Raw genomic sequence first — 15,472 nt, 5'->3', positions numbered from 1 at the left:
GAAAATATTTGAGAAAGGCCTGCTGATTTGATCTGGGTGCTCTTGGGCATTTTGAGTGTTTCTTTGGCCGTCCAATTTCAAGTCTATTGTCATGTACCACGGTAGACTGAAAATGATAATCTCGACAAGTGAAGAATATTGCTTCATCCCTTCAACATTGAAGATTTCACAATCCATTCTGAACAGCTGTGCCACAAAATTTGGTTGCCTGGTGGTCTTGTTTCCTACATTATTGACATTGGAAATTTATTTTCCCTTGGATGCAACAATAATGTTGCTTCCCAGGTTGGATCACAGCCCCTCTGGAAATTTGACAGGGAAATTCCTGCACATGTTGGTTGCTTTCTACAACCATGCATTCGTGCCATTCCCATTTCTTTCACACGTCGATAGTTGGTCACTCACATTCCATAGGGGATTTCACTGCACCACCTGTTCATAGCTGTGTTATTTGCAAGGGCCCACCTTCAGCAGTTGCCAGCCTCGTGCTGGGGTCCGAGCTTGATTTGATGGACTGAGCAACTTTAATTTGGGCCCCTTCCCCCTACAGTTCTCCTGATGCCCAGTTGACACTCATTACCTTAACCACAAAGACTTGCTCATTATTCCCCATCTCCCCCACCTAATGATTAGCCTATTAGAGTAACTGATCAATTGCAGCAGCCTCTGATATGCCCATATTTCTGTGATTGGATCTCCCTGACATTGTCCCCCAATCCTTAATAAGGCCAGAGTGTACAGACACCACTACTGATTGCTGGCAGCAAACTCTATCCTTGATTAAGACTTTAGTTCCTTCCCCACCACTTCTGATTCATACATCTCATGCATTTCTTGCATCCGATCCTCTGGCCCAGCCAATGCCCTAACCCCATGGTGCCCACCAACCCTGGTACATCATTGAACTCAAAGGAAAGTCCTTTCCACATGTTAGGCTAGTTGCAATGTCCAATTCTTGGCCTCATGGGCCAATCAATGTTAAAGCAGTTGGCCCGTGATTAAAATGGCCATTGGCCCATTATTCAGCAACTAAAGAGGAGAATTCCTGTCAAAAGCATCAATGCAATTCCATTAGAATCATACATCATTGAAACAGGCCTTTCAGCGATCCATGTTCGAAGTGACCAAATACCCAACTACGATATAACCATTTACGGAGCGGAAACAGGCCACGTTGGCCTTTCGAGTCCGCAACGGTTCACTAGAACAACTCCACTAGCTCAAACCTCCCGCTCTCCGCCAATAACCCTTCAACCCCCCTCTCCTCCACGTACACATCCAACTTTCTCTTAAATGAGGGACAAAATAGAAACGAGGCAAGATGATGTCACATCCAAATGCTTTCTGCAATTAATTCCATAGAGTAATTCTATAGTAAATAACTTTGGGTCATCTAGGAGTTTTAATTCTCTCAACATTCCTATTATGTATTCAGTAATGTATAATTGTTTGTGATAAAGGTAATAATAAAAGGTCTGAACATTCTGTAGTTTCCATGTTTGAATCTGAAAGTGTAATCCATAAGTGGATGAAAGTGTAATGCATAAGTTCCAGCCGTAGAATATGTTGGGATGTAAAATCTGTGGATGGAGATTTATCATGTCCTATTTCCTTCCCCACCCCCCCCCAACTCTTCACTGAAACTGATACTTGGCTTTTTCTTTCTCATTGTGTTAGGAGGCACATCACCTGCACAGTGGGAAGACATAACTGGAACAACACCATTAACTTTTGTCAATGAAGGGGTTTCTTTTACAACAAATGTCTCAGCCAGGTACAGATTATCCAGAACTTTTTATCCTCTTACCACGTTGCCCAAAACCTAGCATTCAGAACTGTCTGCCAATTTGTTTGGTGCTAAAAATGGTCAAACCACCTCATCCAAACAATAGTTTTCTTCTTCCTGCACTTTAAAGGTACATGAGAAAATCCTTGCACTGCGGGCACCTTAGAAGGGAATGTTGTTTTAACCACCGTCATTTAAATTATACAGATTATTTTTGATTGGTATTTTAGTGTTTCAAATTTCCAAAAAGTATTGCTATTGATTAATTGGGTATTTCTCCACAACAGTTTCAGCTCCACATCACAAAACTGTTTATATACTGAAACTAATGCACAGGATTCAAAGTCATGGATCTCAAATGAACTTCGAGCACAATTCCCACTGTGCTATTTTACTTTGGCTTCATTTCAATCTTTAAATAATTATTAATGTTCTGTGTTCGAGTTGGAAATATTTTAAGAATTCAAAACATTTTAGTCAGTGAAAGAACGAGGAATGGATCAGATGAACCCATTTCTATAGAATATGTGTGATGGACATCAATCTCTAGTTTCTCCCAAAGAACACACAGAAAACCCTGGGAAAACTCATCAGATCAGGAAGTATCACATCCCGAGTATTTCTTTCAGCAACAGATTTTTAGGATCTGTTGCTTTTTTGTTGTTTTTCATTTTTCCTCTTCTGTGTCCAGTGGCAGAATGAATTTGGAATATTTCTGCCATTTGTTTTGGAGGATGTATTGAAATAACAAGGATCACTTTAAGGAATGTTAACAATGCATGTTAACAGATGGACTTGTGGTTTTCTACTTCTCCTGCTGTAGCAGCAGACAGCGTAGCGGTTAGCGCAACGCTGTTATTACGCCAGTGATAGGGACTGGGGTTCGAATCCCACGCTGTCTGTAAAGAGTTTGCATGTTCTCCCCGTTCTGCATGGGTTTTCCCTGGGGTTCCTCCCACTGTTTGAAACGTACAGGGGTTGTAAGTTAATTAGATATAATTGGACGGCACGGGCTCGTGAGCCGAATTGGCCTGTAACCGTGCTGTACGTCTAAATTTAAAAATTTATATACACTGGAATGCCTATTTGTATTTTCCCTGCTTTCTTTAATATGTTTGAAATTTAAATCATAAAGATTTAGCAAGCTTTCCTTTTGTATCATTAAACCTGGCTGACTTTTGCTTCTGCTTTCCCCCTGCTGCTGTATTTCACAATTGGCTAACACAGTTGTATGAAGCCTGCCTCACATATAGCAACAAATAACTGTCCTATTCACTCAAAAAGTAATCCTGTGACCCAAGTTATCAGTGTTCCTCAGTGGATCTCTAAAGTATCCATCTTCAAACAATTGTGTTCCCTTTGAGAGCCTCAAGGTGAAAGCAATGCACAAGCTGAAATCCTAAGAAATATTTATCGAAGTCCCTTGACTTGTGGTGCATGGTGGCGATAATTCTTTTCTATTCAATTATGCTGTAGACTAGTGGTTTTATTTCCACTCACAATCCACCTTAAGTAATCTCTATGACATTGGTGCTCTGTGATTAGTAAGGGATGAGTTAAGGTGGTATGTGAGTGGAAAGAAAATGTTTGAAAACTACTGCTTTAATTGTCCCTAATTGACTCGTTATGTGCATGGTTTCATAACTCCAAAGGAGCCAATGACAATTTTTCTCAAGCAAAATATTTCAGTAACAATTGGGTCTCGAGCAGTGATTCTCAACCTTCTCTTCCCACCCACGTCCCACCTTAAGCAATCCCTTACTAATTGCAGAGCCCCCTTTGCATAGGGAATACTTAAAGTGGTGTGTGAGTGAAAGAAAAAGTTAAAAACCACTGCAAAAGCCATCAATGTGCACAAACCTGCAAGTTCTCTTTTACTCTGGTCTTTGTTGCTAATGAGTGTATAATTATTGGGTAAAAATGTTCAGTTTGTTCATGTCTTTAATGCAGTGGTTTCCCAAGGATAGCTGAATCCTGTAATCCCTCTCTTCTTCGATGCCTGCAAGCGTTTTGCAAACAAAATCAATTAGTGGCTCTCAAAGAGCCCTACTTCCCCAGGCCGACTAAAATGTCCCGCCTAAACTAGTCCCACCTGTCTGCATTTTGCCCATTTCCTTTAAACCCATCCTATCCATATGTCCATCCAATTTTTCTTAAACATTGGAATTCTACCTGCCTCTGCCATTTCCTCCGGCAGCCCATTACCTACTGAACTTAAAATAAAGTTACCCCTTGGGTTCCTGTTAAATCTCTCTTCCTCTTCTTAAACCTACATCATCTGGTTACCAATCCCTCTACTCTGGGCAAAACACTCTGCATTCGCTTGATCTCTGCATTCCTTTTGTGATTTTGCACACCTGCATGAGACCACCTCCTTGTGCTCGTGCGCTCCAAGGCATAAAACTGCACAACCTCTCCCTACATCTCAGACCCTTGAGTCCTTGCAACCTCCTCATAAATCTTCTCTGCGCCCTCTCCAGTTTGACAACATCATTCCTATAACAGTGCCACCAAAGCTGACTCCAATTGTAGTCTCACCAAAGTCTCATCGTGGTCACTGTTGTAGGCATGAGTTCTCATTTGATCCTTTCAGTTTTTGTGAAACAGACGGCTTTGATTTCAGTACCAAATCTTAATCCTATATGTACCTTTTAGAATGTGCACTAATGAGACTCCCACGTTTGATCCTCTGCTTTAATCTATTGGTCATAGATTTACTTGGGTTTTCCCTCCCTTTATAGTCGTAAGAATAGAAGAATAGCCTGGTAGTGCACACTGCTGTTACGTTCCTTTTCAGAAGACTCTTTTGCACTGACCAACATGACATTTGCTTCATTTAATTTTGTTGATGATCTTTCCAGATTTAAGGACTTTAGAGAAACAAGATCTTTGGCCCACAGTCGAAGCAGACCATCGTACAGCTATTTACACTAAACATAAGCCCATCAATTCCTCCCACGCTCCACACAGAGCAATTGTACAGTGGCTTGTTAGCGGCAAGTCTTTGGGATATGGAGGAGAGCCATGTGGTCGCAGGGATAATGTGCAAGCTACAAACACAGCAACAGAGATCGTGATGGAAATTAAGTTACTGAAGCTGTGAGGCAGCAACACTTGTGCCATTCATAGGTTTAGTTGTAGTTTTCTTCTACAAAATGACATGAGATATAATATTGCCCACTCTTTCATCCATCAAAAGAGTTCTACAAGGTGCAAGACAAAAATAAAATCAGTTCCACAAAAGTACAGTTGACCTTGAGGCACAGAATTATTTACAAAGCATTTAAGACATTCCATTTCTGCAGAAAATGCATCGCAATTACTTGGCAGGAAGCTTGTGGTGAAAAAAAAATTGTCTTTATCTAATAGATATTTGTGCATGTCTCTCTGTTCTCCATGCAAGTCAATATGAGAACTCTAGAAAAGTCCAAGGAGGGGTAACATTTGATGCTGAATGTCATGACCACATTGAATTTAACATTTAAGGCCACATGAAGTTCAAAAGTGTTTTCTGGACAGCTTGTACTGATTTGCGTTACTGTTTACTATCATTGCGGTACTACAATGTTGTCTGAATTGCAGTATCTAGAATACGGAGAAAGATTGAGTAGAGTGGATCTTTATTCATTGGAGCATAGAAGGTTGAGAGGGGATTTGATAGAGGTGTATAAAATTATGAGGGGAATATAGAGAGAGTAGATGTGAATAGCTCTTCCCCTTGAGGATAGGGGAGATTGGAATGAGGGGTCATAAGTTAAGGGTTAGGGGGAAAAGCTTTAGAAGCAACATGAGAGTGGTGGCTGAGTGGAATGACCTTCCGGAAAAGGTAGTTGCAGCAGGGTCAATTCTGTAATTTAAGAGGAGATTGGATGAGTACGTGAGGGTTATGTGCAGGGAACAGATAGGTGGAACTAGTGGAGTTTCACTTAAATCAGTGGGGACTAGAAAGGCTCATATGGCCTGTTTCCATACTGTAATTGTTATGTGCTATATATTTGGGACGTGGGCATGCGAAGGATTTAGACGTGTTTTGATCGAGTATCAAAGAGATGGTTAAAATCTTAAAATTAAGAATTTTTCCACTTTAAAAAAAAAATGGACAAAATAAGTACCAAGAAACCAAGGGCAGCCAAAAACAAAAATTGAGGAAGTTTCTATTAAGCCAGGAACATACATCGAAACCCCAAAAGGAAGCAGTGCAAGAGTGGGCTTGGGACTGGAGGACCCCGGCAGAGCTGGGGAGTTGGGACAAGAACTAAATATTATTCTGGAGAAAATGGAAAACTTGAGCAACCGATTTGCAGGCGTCAAAAATGTAATGAGAGACATGACTGAAATTAAAGAAACCGATGAAGATTTAATAGAAAGAATGAACCAAGCAGAAACAAACTTGGTTTAAAAAAAACAAGAATGAGCTCAAAGTTTTGGAAAAAGATGCAAAACAATGGGAGTTGGATAGACAAGGTCTGCTAGACAAGATTGACCACATGGAGAATTTTAGCAGACAAAATAATGTTCGAATTATCGGACTGAAAGAAGGAATCGAGGGAAGAGATTCGATGAACTTCTTTGAAACATGGATCCCACGAGTGCTGGGAGAAGACCAATTCAGAAAAAAAATGTACACATTGAAAGGGCTCACCGGACCCTCGGACCCAGGAGAGCTAGCGTTCAGTGACCATGACCGGTCCTGGTAAGACTTTTGATTTACCAGGAACGGGAGACAATTCTGGGAGCTGCCCTATGAAAACTCTAAGCTAAATAATGGCTCGTCCGAGATTGACCATGAAAAAATGCTATTTTTCCAAGATTGTAGTCCTACTTTGATTAAGCAAAGGAAGTTTGATGAAGTAAAAAAAATTTGCATTCCGAAAACTTGAAATATTCCATGATATACCCCATGACTGAGCATCGAAGGAGCAGAAGGTAATCGATTTTTTAAGACTAACTTCTTCTGAGGATTATGGAAAGACTAAAGTTGCCAAAGGAGAAGACGGTGAAGAATGTTTACAATGGGACTAAAAGTTGTATTTTTTTTTAAACCATCTTGTATTGTTGAAAAGTTAATTTTATTGAAAAGTTCATGGAGAGCTCAGAAAAGAGTGAAAACTTGGGAAAAGTAGTAGCAAGGTGGAGACTTCAGTCTAAGGGATAGAATGGACCCCAGTGGAGAATCTATTTAAAAAATTTCACTAAATGGAGGAGTTCTTCTTCCTCGAAGGATTCTATGGGCTTTTGGGGTTTCCTGCTTACATCACCGGCAGGGCAGGGAGAATGTATGTGTTTTTTTTGGGAAAAAAAATTAGTATTATTTAAGCAATCAAAAAGGTTTTATTGTAAAACAATATTTGTTTAAAAATCAATGTGGATAGAATTCTAAAATTTATTAGTCTTAATGGGATAAATGGGCTGGTGAAAAGGAAACTGGACACATCTAAAAAATTAAAGGCAGATATAGTCTTTCTACAAGAAACACGTCTTATCAAATTGGAACATGCTAAATTAAAAAGAGGATGGGTGGGACAAGTAGTATCATCTTCATTTGGCTTAAAAGCAATTAAAATTACTAAAATATACCAATAATAATAGAAGAGACACTGACTGACCAAGCCAGAAGATTTGTAGCAGCACATTGTAAAAGTTATGCAGAATCATGGACGTTTATGAATATCTATGCACCAAATTATGATGTTGAAGCCTTTATGAAGGATTTTTTTTAAACCAGGGGGAAGACAAAATACCAAGTTGGTTTCAATTGAAATTAATGAAATGATTTGGCTGGGGAATATACCTAAATTTATAACTATGCTCTCCAGAATGAAAGTGCGAAACCAGGTTTACAGAGATCAAGAGAGAGATGGGAGTCAGATCTAAGTGTGGTCATAATGGAAAGATGCTGGTCTAATTGGTGTTTGGACAGCATGACATCAATTATAAACTGCAAGATACGGATTAGTGCAATATAATTTCCTACACCAATTATATCTCACACCACAGAAGTTGCATAAATCTGAAATATCAGAGATGTGTTTTAGGTGTGGGACAGAAATACGAACATTTTTGCGTACGACATCGTGTGTGAAGGTGAGACCTTTCTGGCAGGATATTACTGAAATACTAACAAGGATAATGGGTGGCCTTCATGAGCTACCTGGAGCTTTATCTTTTCAATTTTATTGAAATAAGCGATAAATTAACTAAATTCCAAATTTCATTTGTTAAAATAAACTTATAGCAGTGGCTAAGAAATGTATTGCAATTATTTGGAAATCTGACTCCCCTCTACATATAGTTTGACAGACTGCTGAGATGAATAGTTGTATACCTATGGAAAAAAATACATGCATCTTAAAGAACAAATATGATATATTTATCAAGATGTGGCTGCCATATTTAGATCATGTAGGGACTCAATTATAATTATAACTACAATAATAGATGCTGCTACAATATAAATGCAAGTGACTTCCCCATAGAGAATTTTTTATGGTCCACATTAATGTGAGCCCTGACAGTTTGTGGATTTATAGTGTGAAAAGGAAAGGGGGGAGGGGTTGTTTTGTTTATTTTTTGTGAGAAAAAGTTTTATTTACATACTCACACTCTTACCCTTTGATATTGGAGAGTTTTCCGTGTATATTTAAGGGAAAAAAATAAATAAAATAATTTCTAAAATGGTGGTAACCTTTGATACTGAATGTCATGACCAAAGGCGCCTTTGGAAGACTACACAAAAGAGTCTGGAAAAACAACCAACTGAAAAACCTCACAAAGATAAGCGTATACAGAGCCGTTGTCATACCCACACTCCTGTTCGGCTCCGAATCATGGGTCCTCTACCGGCATCACCTACGGCTCCTAGAACGCTTCCACCAGCGTTGTCTCCGCTCCATCCTCAACATCCATTGGAGCGCTTTCATCCCTAACGTCGAAGCACTCGAGATGGCAGAGGCCGACAGCATCGAGTCCACGTTGCTGAAGATCCAGCTGCGCTGGGTGGGTCACGTCTCCAGAATGGAGGACCATTGCCTTCCCAAGATCGTGTAATATGGTGAGCTCTCCACTGGCCACCGTGACAGAGGTGCACCAAAGAAAAGGTACAAGGACTGCCTAAAGAAATCTCTTGGTGCCTGCCACATTGACCACTGCCAGTGGGCTGATATCGCCTCAAACCGTGCATCTTGGTGCCTCACAGTTTGGCGGGCAGCAACCTCCTTTGAAGAAGACCGCAGAGCCCACCTCACTGACAAAAGACAAAGGAGGAAAAACCCAACACCCAACCCCAACCAACCATTTTTCCCCTGCAGCCGCTGCAACCATGTCTGCTTGTCCCGCATCGGACTTGTCAGCCATAAACGAGCCTGCAGCTGACGTGGACTTTTACCCCCCTCCATAAATCTTCGTCCGCGAAGCCAAGCCAAAGAAAGAAAGAAGAAGAAAGAATGTCATGACCACATTTTAAAAATTGAACTTGCACCAGGACACCTCAGTTAGTTACAGTGCTATGCATCAATGCACATTCAGAAGCTGAATTACAGTGAAGTTTTTTGGGTATTTTGTTTCAACCATGTAGCCAATACTGAGTGTTTGATTTCCTGGGCAATGCCAGGTATCCTGCTAATCCATCATAATGTTACTTGTGAATTTCTTTTCATTGATTTCTTTGAGCAGATCTGGAATGAGAACAATACCCGAGTTGGAGGTACAAACAACTAAATATTTCTGCTACTCTGTGTATTTGCATACCTCCTTTTCTGACGTAAAATGAACAGAGATGTTTTTTTGTGAATAGAATCAATAATTCCAAAGACACTGTGGGGAAAGTCCCTACTATTGGATTCTCTCATACAATTCTTTAATCAGAATTATGTGCTTATAATTATCAACAGACCGAGTTAAAAGAAATGAATAAACAATGGCCAATAAAATATTCATATGACCCAGTTTTGGAAGTAATGTGCGATCTCTGATTCTAAATGGTCTGGTGTGTTAACCTGAATGCGTGCAAAGATCAAAGCTTCTTGTTTGTGTGATTTCTTGCACAGGTTTTGGCTTGTCGATTGTCACCAGGTGCCAGAAACTGTTAGTTTAGCCACACAACTCTACAGAGAGTTGATCTGTGTCCCCTACATGGCCAAATTTGTTGTGTTTGCCAAAATGCATGACCCAGTGGAAGCCCGCCTGCGTTGCTTCTGCATGACTGACGATAAAGTTGACAAGACATTGGAGCAACAGGAAAACTTCACCGAAGTGGCACGGAGCAAAGATATTGAGGTATACTTTAGAAGCGATTTGTATAGTCTGGAGGTATCTTTTGCACGTCACTTCTCAACTGACTTGGATGTTGGTTTTATGATGAAGTCAGAGATTCGGTTGTCATGGAACTACCTGCTAAACTCCCATGTGTGTCTCCTGTTTTGCTTTAGATAAATCTGTCCTCCTGTAGTAAGTGGTCTGAGCACATCTAAGGCTGGGCTAGCCTAGGCTGAACAAAAATCCTTTCAGTATTCAATGAATTACATGAGATATTCAACACTTTATTATAAAATAGGTTTTGTGTTGGATGATTTTGCCCAACTATAGGCTACGAAAAGTGGTCTGTGCCCATTAAGGTAGGCTCGGCTATGATGTTTGGTAGTTGTGGTATTCTTTTTCGATGTATGATTTTTCCACTTATGATGGGTTTATCATGTCAAAGAGCATCTATAAATCCTTTCTCCTGTCCCATTCATTCTTCTGCTCGCCAGGAGCTGGTCTTTCCCACACCTCCCATCTCGTACTGCACCTGAGTATCAGTTTACAATCCACAGAAACCCGGGACCTTCTAACATTCCAGAGTCGAAGCAGGCAACCTCATAAAGTAATTAGAAATCATCCTATGTTGATTATATGCATGGAACAGGGATTTCAAGCATATGTGTCTTTATTTGATAAATACTCAGAAACAAAAGCATTAAAATGACAATTCTTTGGTCAATGCTTGTGTTTATTTGTAAACTTGCAATGTTAACCAACAGGTGCTAGAAGGTAAACCCATCTTCGTGGATTGCTATGGAAACTTGGTCCCCCTAGCCAAAGCAGGCCAGCAGCTTGTGTTCAACTTCTATGCTTTCAAGGAAAATAGATTGCCCTTTGGTGTGAAGGTAAGGCAAAAACCTCTGGAGCAAAGGTAAGACAATAACCACATCAGCTCTGCATTAATTTATGCATCAGCCCTGCATTCTGTGACACTTTGGAATATTGTATGGAAAAAGGGAGAGGGCTCTTGAAGGGTATATGGGGATAAGAGGCCCAAAACTTTGGTCATAAAGATGTGCCATGAGGCTATGTTCTTGCCTCCAGCTCTCGGATCATGGATTCAAGTTTCGCCACAGAACTCAGCACCACCTGGTTCAAACTTGTTTCCATGCTCCCTTTATCAGTATGATGAGCAATATCATGCGAATTAGTTCCGTTCTACCATGCCATCTGTTTGCCTCCATTTTAATGAAAAGGATTCCCTTTTACTGCACAAGACAGCCATTTTTTCTATTTCCTATAAAAATAGAGAGATACAACAAGTTACTGACCGTTTTGTACGAGTGGATAATCCCCACTGGGTACTGAATTAAGACTGTTCACATACAATTTCACATGCAGGATGTGTGGCCAAGAGTAAAGATCGATCGCTCAACCCCAATTTAAAAAAAATTGTGCTCATGGAATGATTTATTCAAGATACTTCTCTAAATGTTTTTAACCAATCTAAACACGTGCTACTGTGGCCGTTGTTTTGTAACATGCCACAGCCAATGAGAAAGATTTATCAGGTGGTTGGCATGTGCCCCTCCAGATCAGAGATCTCAATAGTGTGGCCTGTTGTGAATTAAAGTGGTTCTTATTTCTAGGTTAGAGACAACAGCCAGGAGCCCTGTGGCCGTCTGTCCTTCCTCAAGGAGCCAAAAACCTCCAAAGGATTACCACAAGCAGCTATCTGTAACCTGAACATAACACTCCCGGCTCACAAAAAAGTATGTGAATAAGACAAATCGATCTTCTGCTCGAGAAAGCTCGATAAATGGCATAATTTACTCTGAACCTGTATTGCTTTAGAAACAAACACTTATTTTCTAAACAAGAAATGCTACATTATTTTACAAGTAGTCATTAAATCCTATTTTCTCAATTGCTAGCATTGGTTGTTCACTGTGCTCTTGCTCTGTCTAATAACTTAGAGGTCAAAACTCCTGCAGTTTAGTCCATCATTTGTTGTGTATTTTTGTTTTTGGTTAATGTGAAATCAAATTTAATTTTTTTTTTGGTTTTGCTGGCTTTGGACTTGTTTTGATCTTGTGCTAATTTGCTTGCCTCTGAGTCCTTCATATCCTGATGTTTCTTTCCCCTGCTGTCCATTATAATACTCCTTGTCTCTGCAATGCTTCTTGGGACCATAAGGAAGCCGAATCAGACCCAGATGACGAGGTAAAGGATGATTTCTCTAAACTTGGTGATGACTATTAAGTTATTGCAGTGGACATTTGTGCATTTGGTGTCTTGGAGAATTATTTTCCCCTGATGTTTCTCAGATTGAGTTAATTTCTCCAAACTCCCAGTGCCAGATGCAGCAGACCAATTCTGGGTGCAACTGGGAAATAAAAGATCTTGTCATTTTTACAATCCTGTTTCATTTTCTTGAGGGTTAGGGTTTCTGAAATAGTTCAGCGGTGTCCATCTCTGTGCAGTGTCTTAATTACAAAATTGAGGTGACACCACAGCGAGAAAAGCTTGTGTGGCCGAGAACTGGGTCAACTGCCATAGCTCAATAAGTGCATCACAATGTATCTGCTTGTGGTCACAATAAAAATTCCTTGTATCTTATGCTGGAATAGAGCCTTCTGAGTCAGTACCAACTGCCCCCATGTGATTTGGTTAGCTTCAGGCCCCCTTTGCCAGCATTGTACACCAGAATATTTATTGTAACTGTATCTTTAATAGCCACTAATTTAAAAAGTGTGAAGATGTCAACACCTTAACACACACTAAAACTGATCAGTTTAATCACATCGAAAGCTGATTCTCATCTATTTGTAGTAAGGTGTTTCACATGCGTCTGTATGTTTCATGCTTGGTGTTTACAAATTCCATTCTTGCTGCTTTTGTCTACGGTGTGTCCACACTGACCTCTCATGAATCCCAATGATGCTGCGGGGATCCTTCATCAATGGAACAAAGGCCCACTTTTTGGTGTGTGAAACAGGCACTTCAGTTTAATGCGTTCATTCATTGGACGGACAAATGGGACAGTGCTTTCCTGGAAGCAGGAGTCCCCCCCCCCCCCACATCCTTCTAACCTTTGACCTGAATGTGGCACTGTAAAGTTTGGTGGCTGCAGCATGCAATCCTCCTAGCAGGAAGGAAACAAGACCAACCTTTGAAGAGTAATAATTACTAAATAGGAAATGAATAATTGGAAATAGCATGCAGCTTCATTTCTAAAATAATCCAGATGGTGAGTGTAGTGTTTTTCATCATTTCTGTTTTTATATCACCTGTGCAATGAAAAGCAAGGGAAGGAGAATTGACTTCTCTATCAAGATGTCAAGCAGCAGCCATTGATTTTGGTAGAATTTGTATGCCACAAGATTCTTTGTTAGAACAGAGACGTGCAAATGAAAGTTTTTCACTTTGGGAATTTGTTAAAATCGACGGATTGCCACAAAGTACTTTTCTTCCAGGTGGAGAGAACGTCAGACCGCCGTCATTCTTTTGCATCCTTCGCTCTACGGAAACGCTACAGCTACCTCGCTGAACCCGGAATGAGTGAGTCGATCCTCCATTCATCCCTCCACGAAATGTTTGTCTTGTTCACGTTCGTGTGTGATAATTTTTTTCATTTTAAGATAAGACAGTCGAACAAGTAAATTTGTACTCGTTCTTTTTAAACTGTTGTCACTTGTTGAGATCCATGGCTAGAAAGCAAGAACTAGCTTTGCTTTGCAAAAAACCACTTGTTACTGTTACCATTTAATGTTTTTAATGCATGCCTAATTTTTTCGATCAAAATGAGATTTATTTTTCACATTGATTCTAATCCATTTAGACAGGTACGCGGATAGGAAAGGTGTAGAGGGATTTCGGCTGAACGCAGGCAAATGGGACTAGCCTGGGTGGATAACGTTGGTCGGTGTGGACGTTGGCTCAAAGGGCTTGCGTCCATGCTGTGGAACTCTGTGACTAATTAAACATGAAAACGCCTCTTGTCCGGGGGTCGGCTGCTGTCCTTCGAATATTAAAGTCACCCTAAACTCAGCCACCGATCACCAATTTCAAGGAGCTTCTCATGTTAAGATATCATGTATGCCGTAAAGCTCTCATTAAGGAAATGGAAATAAAAGACTTTCATTTTTGGCATGCCTTTTGTGAACTTGGGATATTGCAATGTGTTTTATAACCATTTAATTACTTACCACGTCTAATCACTGTTTCACAAAAGGGACTCGAGTCGCCAAGTGGGTGCTTGTATTTGGGGGACAGCATTGCCCACAAATAGCAATATATATATATATCAATGACTTGGTTTTGGTACCAAAGTTGTGCAAAAGAGAGATCTATCTTGCTCTGTCTCGTTTACGCCCATTTGATAGGGTGATAAGATTTTGGTTCACCATCTCCTGTGAAAGGCAGCACCTCCTGAGAATGTTGTCTTGGATTTTCTTTCAAGCTTCTGAAATGAAAACCTGAAGCCACTACTTTCTAGCTCAGAGTAAGAGATCGAGCCGGGGTAAGAGGGTTCGCTGATTTTAAACCTAGTTTCAGTCTGTGATCTGAGGGGACACTTTAAGTTGTACTGCTGTGGAAGGAACTCTTGACCACAGTGTTGGCATGATGCCACACCAACTCACAATGGATGAATCTGTTGGCACTGCATCTTTTGCTGCAGTTTGCACATTAGTGAATGGTGACTGAAGATTATTATGAATCATACACAAACTAAATTCACTTTTTTTTAAACTGCAAACATTAATTTACATTGGAGAGGTGTGCTTGTATCATAATAATTTTGGACAAATTCAGAATTCTTTCCTCAGTGGCATGTTTAAAGCAACTGCTAAATTTAGCTGTAAAACAGACACACATTGTGAAAAATATTGCTCGAAATTGCCATTGTGTTTCATACCATTTGTTTCTTGTTTGTGTTTGGTCTTTTCTACCCGATTTTTGTCTTTTAATTTTACATGTGTGTTATTTCATTTGCTGCTCTAATTGCTTTCTAGCTTGTTAACTATTATGCAGTTAAACGCAAGGAAATGAAAATGTTCTTTTTCGGATCAAGCTGATTTAAACGCTGTTCTCACTGAATTTATCGCTGTGTCTTTTTAAATGATTTGTACTTTCTTCTCACTGTTTGACCAGATTTTACTGACCAATTTCTCTTTTTCTCTGGTCTCTCCGTTTCTTTAATTTATCTCGTTGATTTATTTTAAAAATTTGGATATCATTTCTGAAATTTTTAAGAAATCATTGAACGAAGTACAGGAACCACCAGGTCTTTCCCTGCGCCGTACTCGTACAAGCCGGTCTTTTCAACAAAGTCTTATCAGTCGTGGGCAGCAGCCCCCATTACACTGGCTGGACAAGCAAAATCTGGGATCACCTCTCTTTCAAGTTCAACTTCCAACACGCCTACAGCTTCCCCATTAAAGTCAA

The 15,472-nt window shown here is 40.1% G+C and overlaps 1 protein-coding gene across 17 annotated transcripts in view; it reads left to right on the top strand.

The window, feature by feature from the left end:
- LOC138744480 (ankyrin-3-like) overlaps positions 1 to 15,472 on the top strand; it is a 666,186-nt gene that overhangs the window by 594,944 nt on the left and 55,770 nt on the right. For 14 of the 17 annotated variants that reach the window (XM_069900721.1, XM_069900714.1, XM_069900719.1 and 11 more), the window contains 6 exons: positions 1,678 to 1,774; positions 9,832 to 10,060; positions 10,804 to 10,929; positions 11,674 to 11,796; positions 12,221 to 12,247; positions 13,501 to 13,585. In XM_069900721.1, the coding sequence (XP_069756822.1) occupies positions 1,678 to 1,774; positions 9,832 to 10,060; positions 10,804 to 10,929; positions 11,674 to 11,796; positions 12,221 to 12,247; positions 13,501 to 13,585 (687 nt within the window). The remainder of the gene's footprint in view (positions 1 to 1,677; positions 1,775 to 9,831; positions 10,061 to 10,803; positions 10,930 to 11,673; positions 11,797 to 12,220; positions 12,248 to 13,500; positions 13,586 to 15,472) is intronic. The other 3 variants (XM_069900724.1, XM_069900727.1, XM_069900715.1) reach the window with 1 other exon arrangement.

Source organism: Narcine bancroftii, chromosome 10, assembly GCF_036971445.1.
Source record: "Narcine bancroftii isolate sNarBan1 chromosome 10, sNarBan1.hap1, whole genome shotgun sequence".
Taxonomy (NCBI): Eukaryota; Metazoa; Chordata; class Chondrichthyes; order Torpediniformes; family Narcinidae; genus Narcine; species Narcine bancroftii.
Note: the sequence above shows the minus strand (reverse complement) of the source record. Positions and strands in the feature narration are given on the sequence as shown.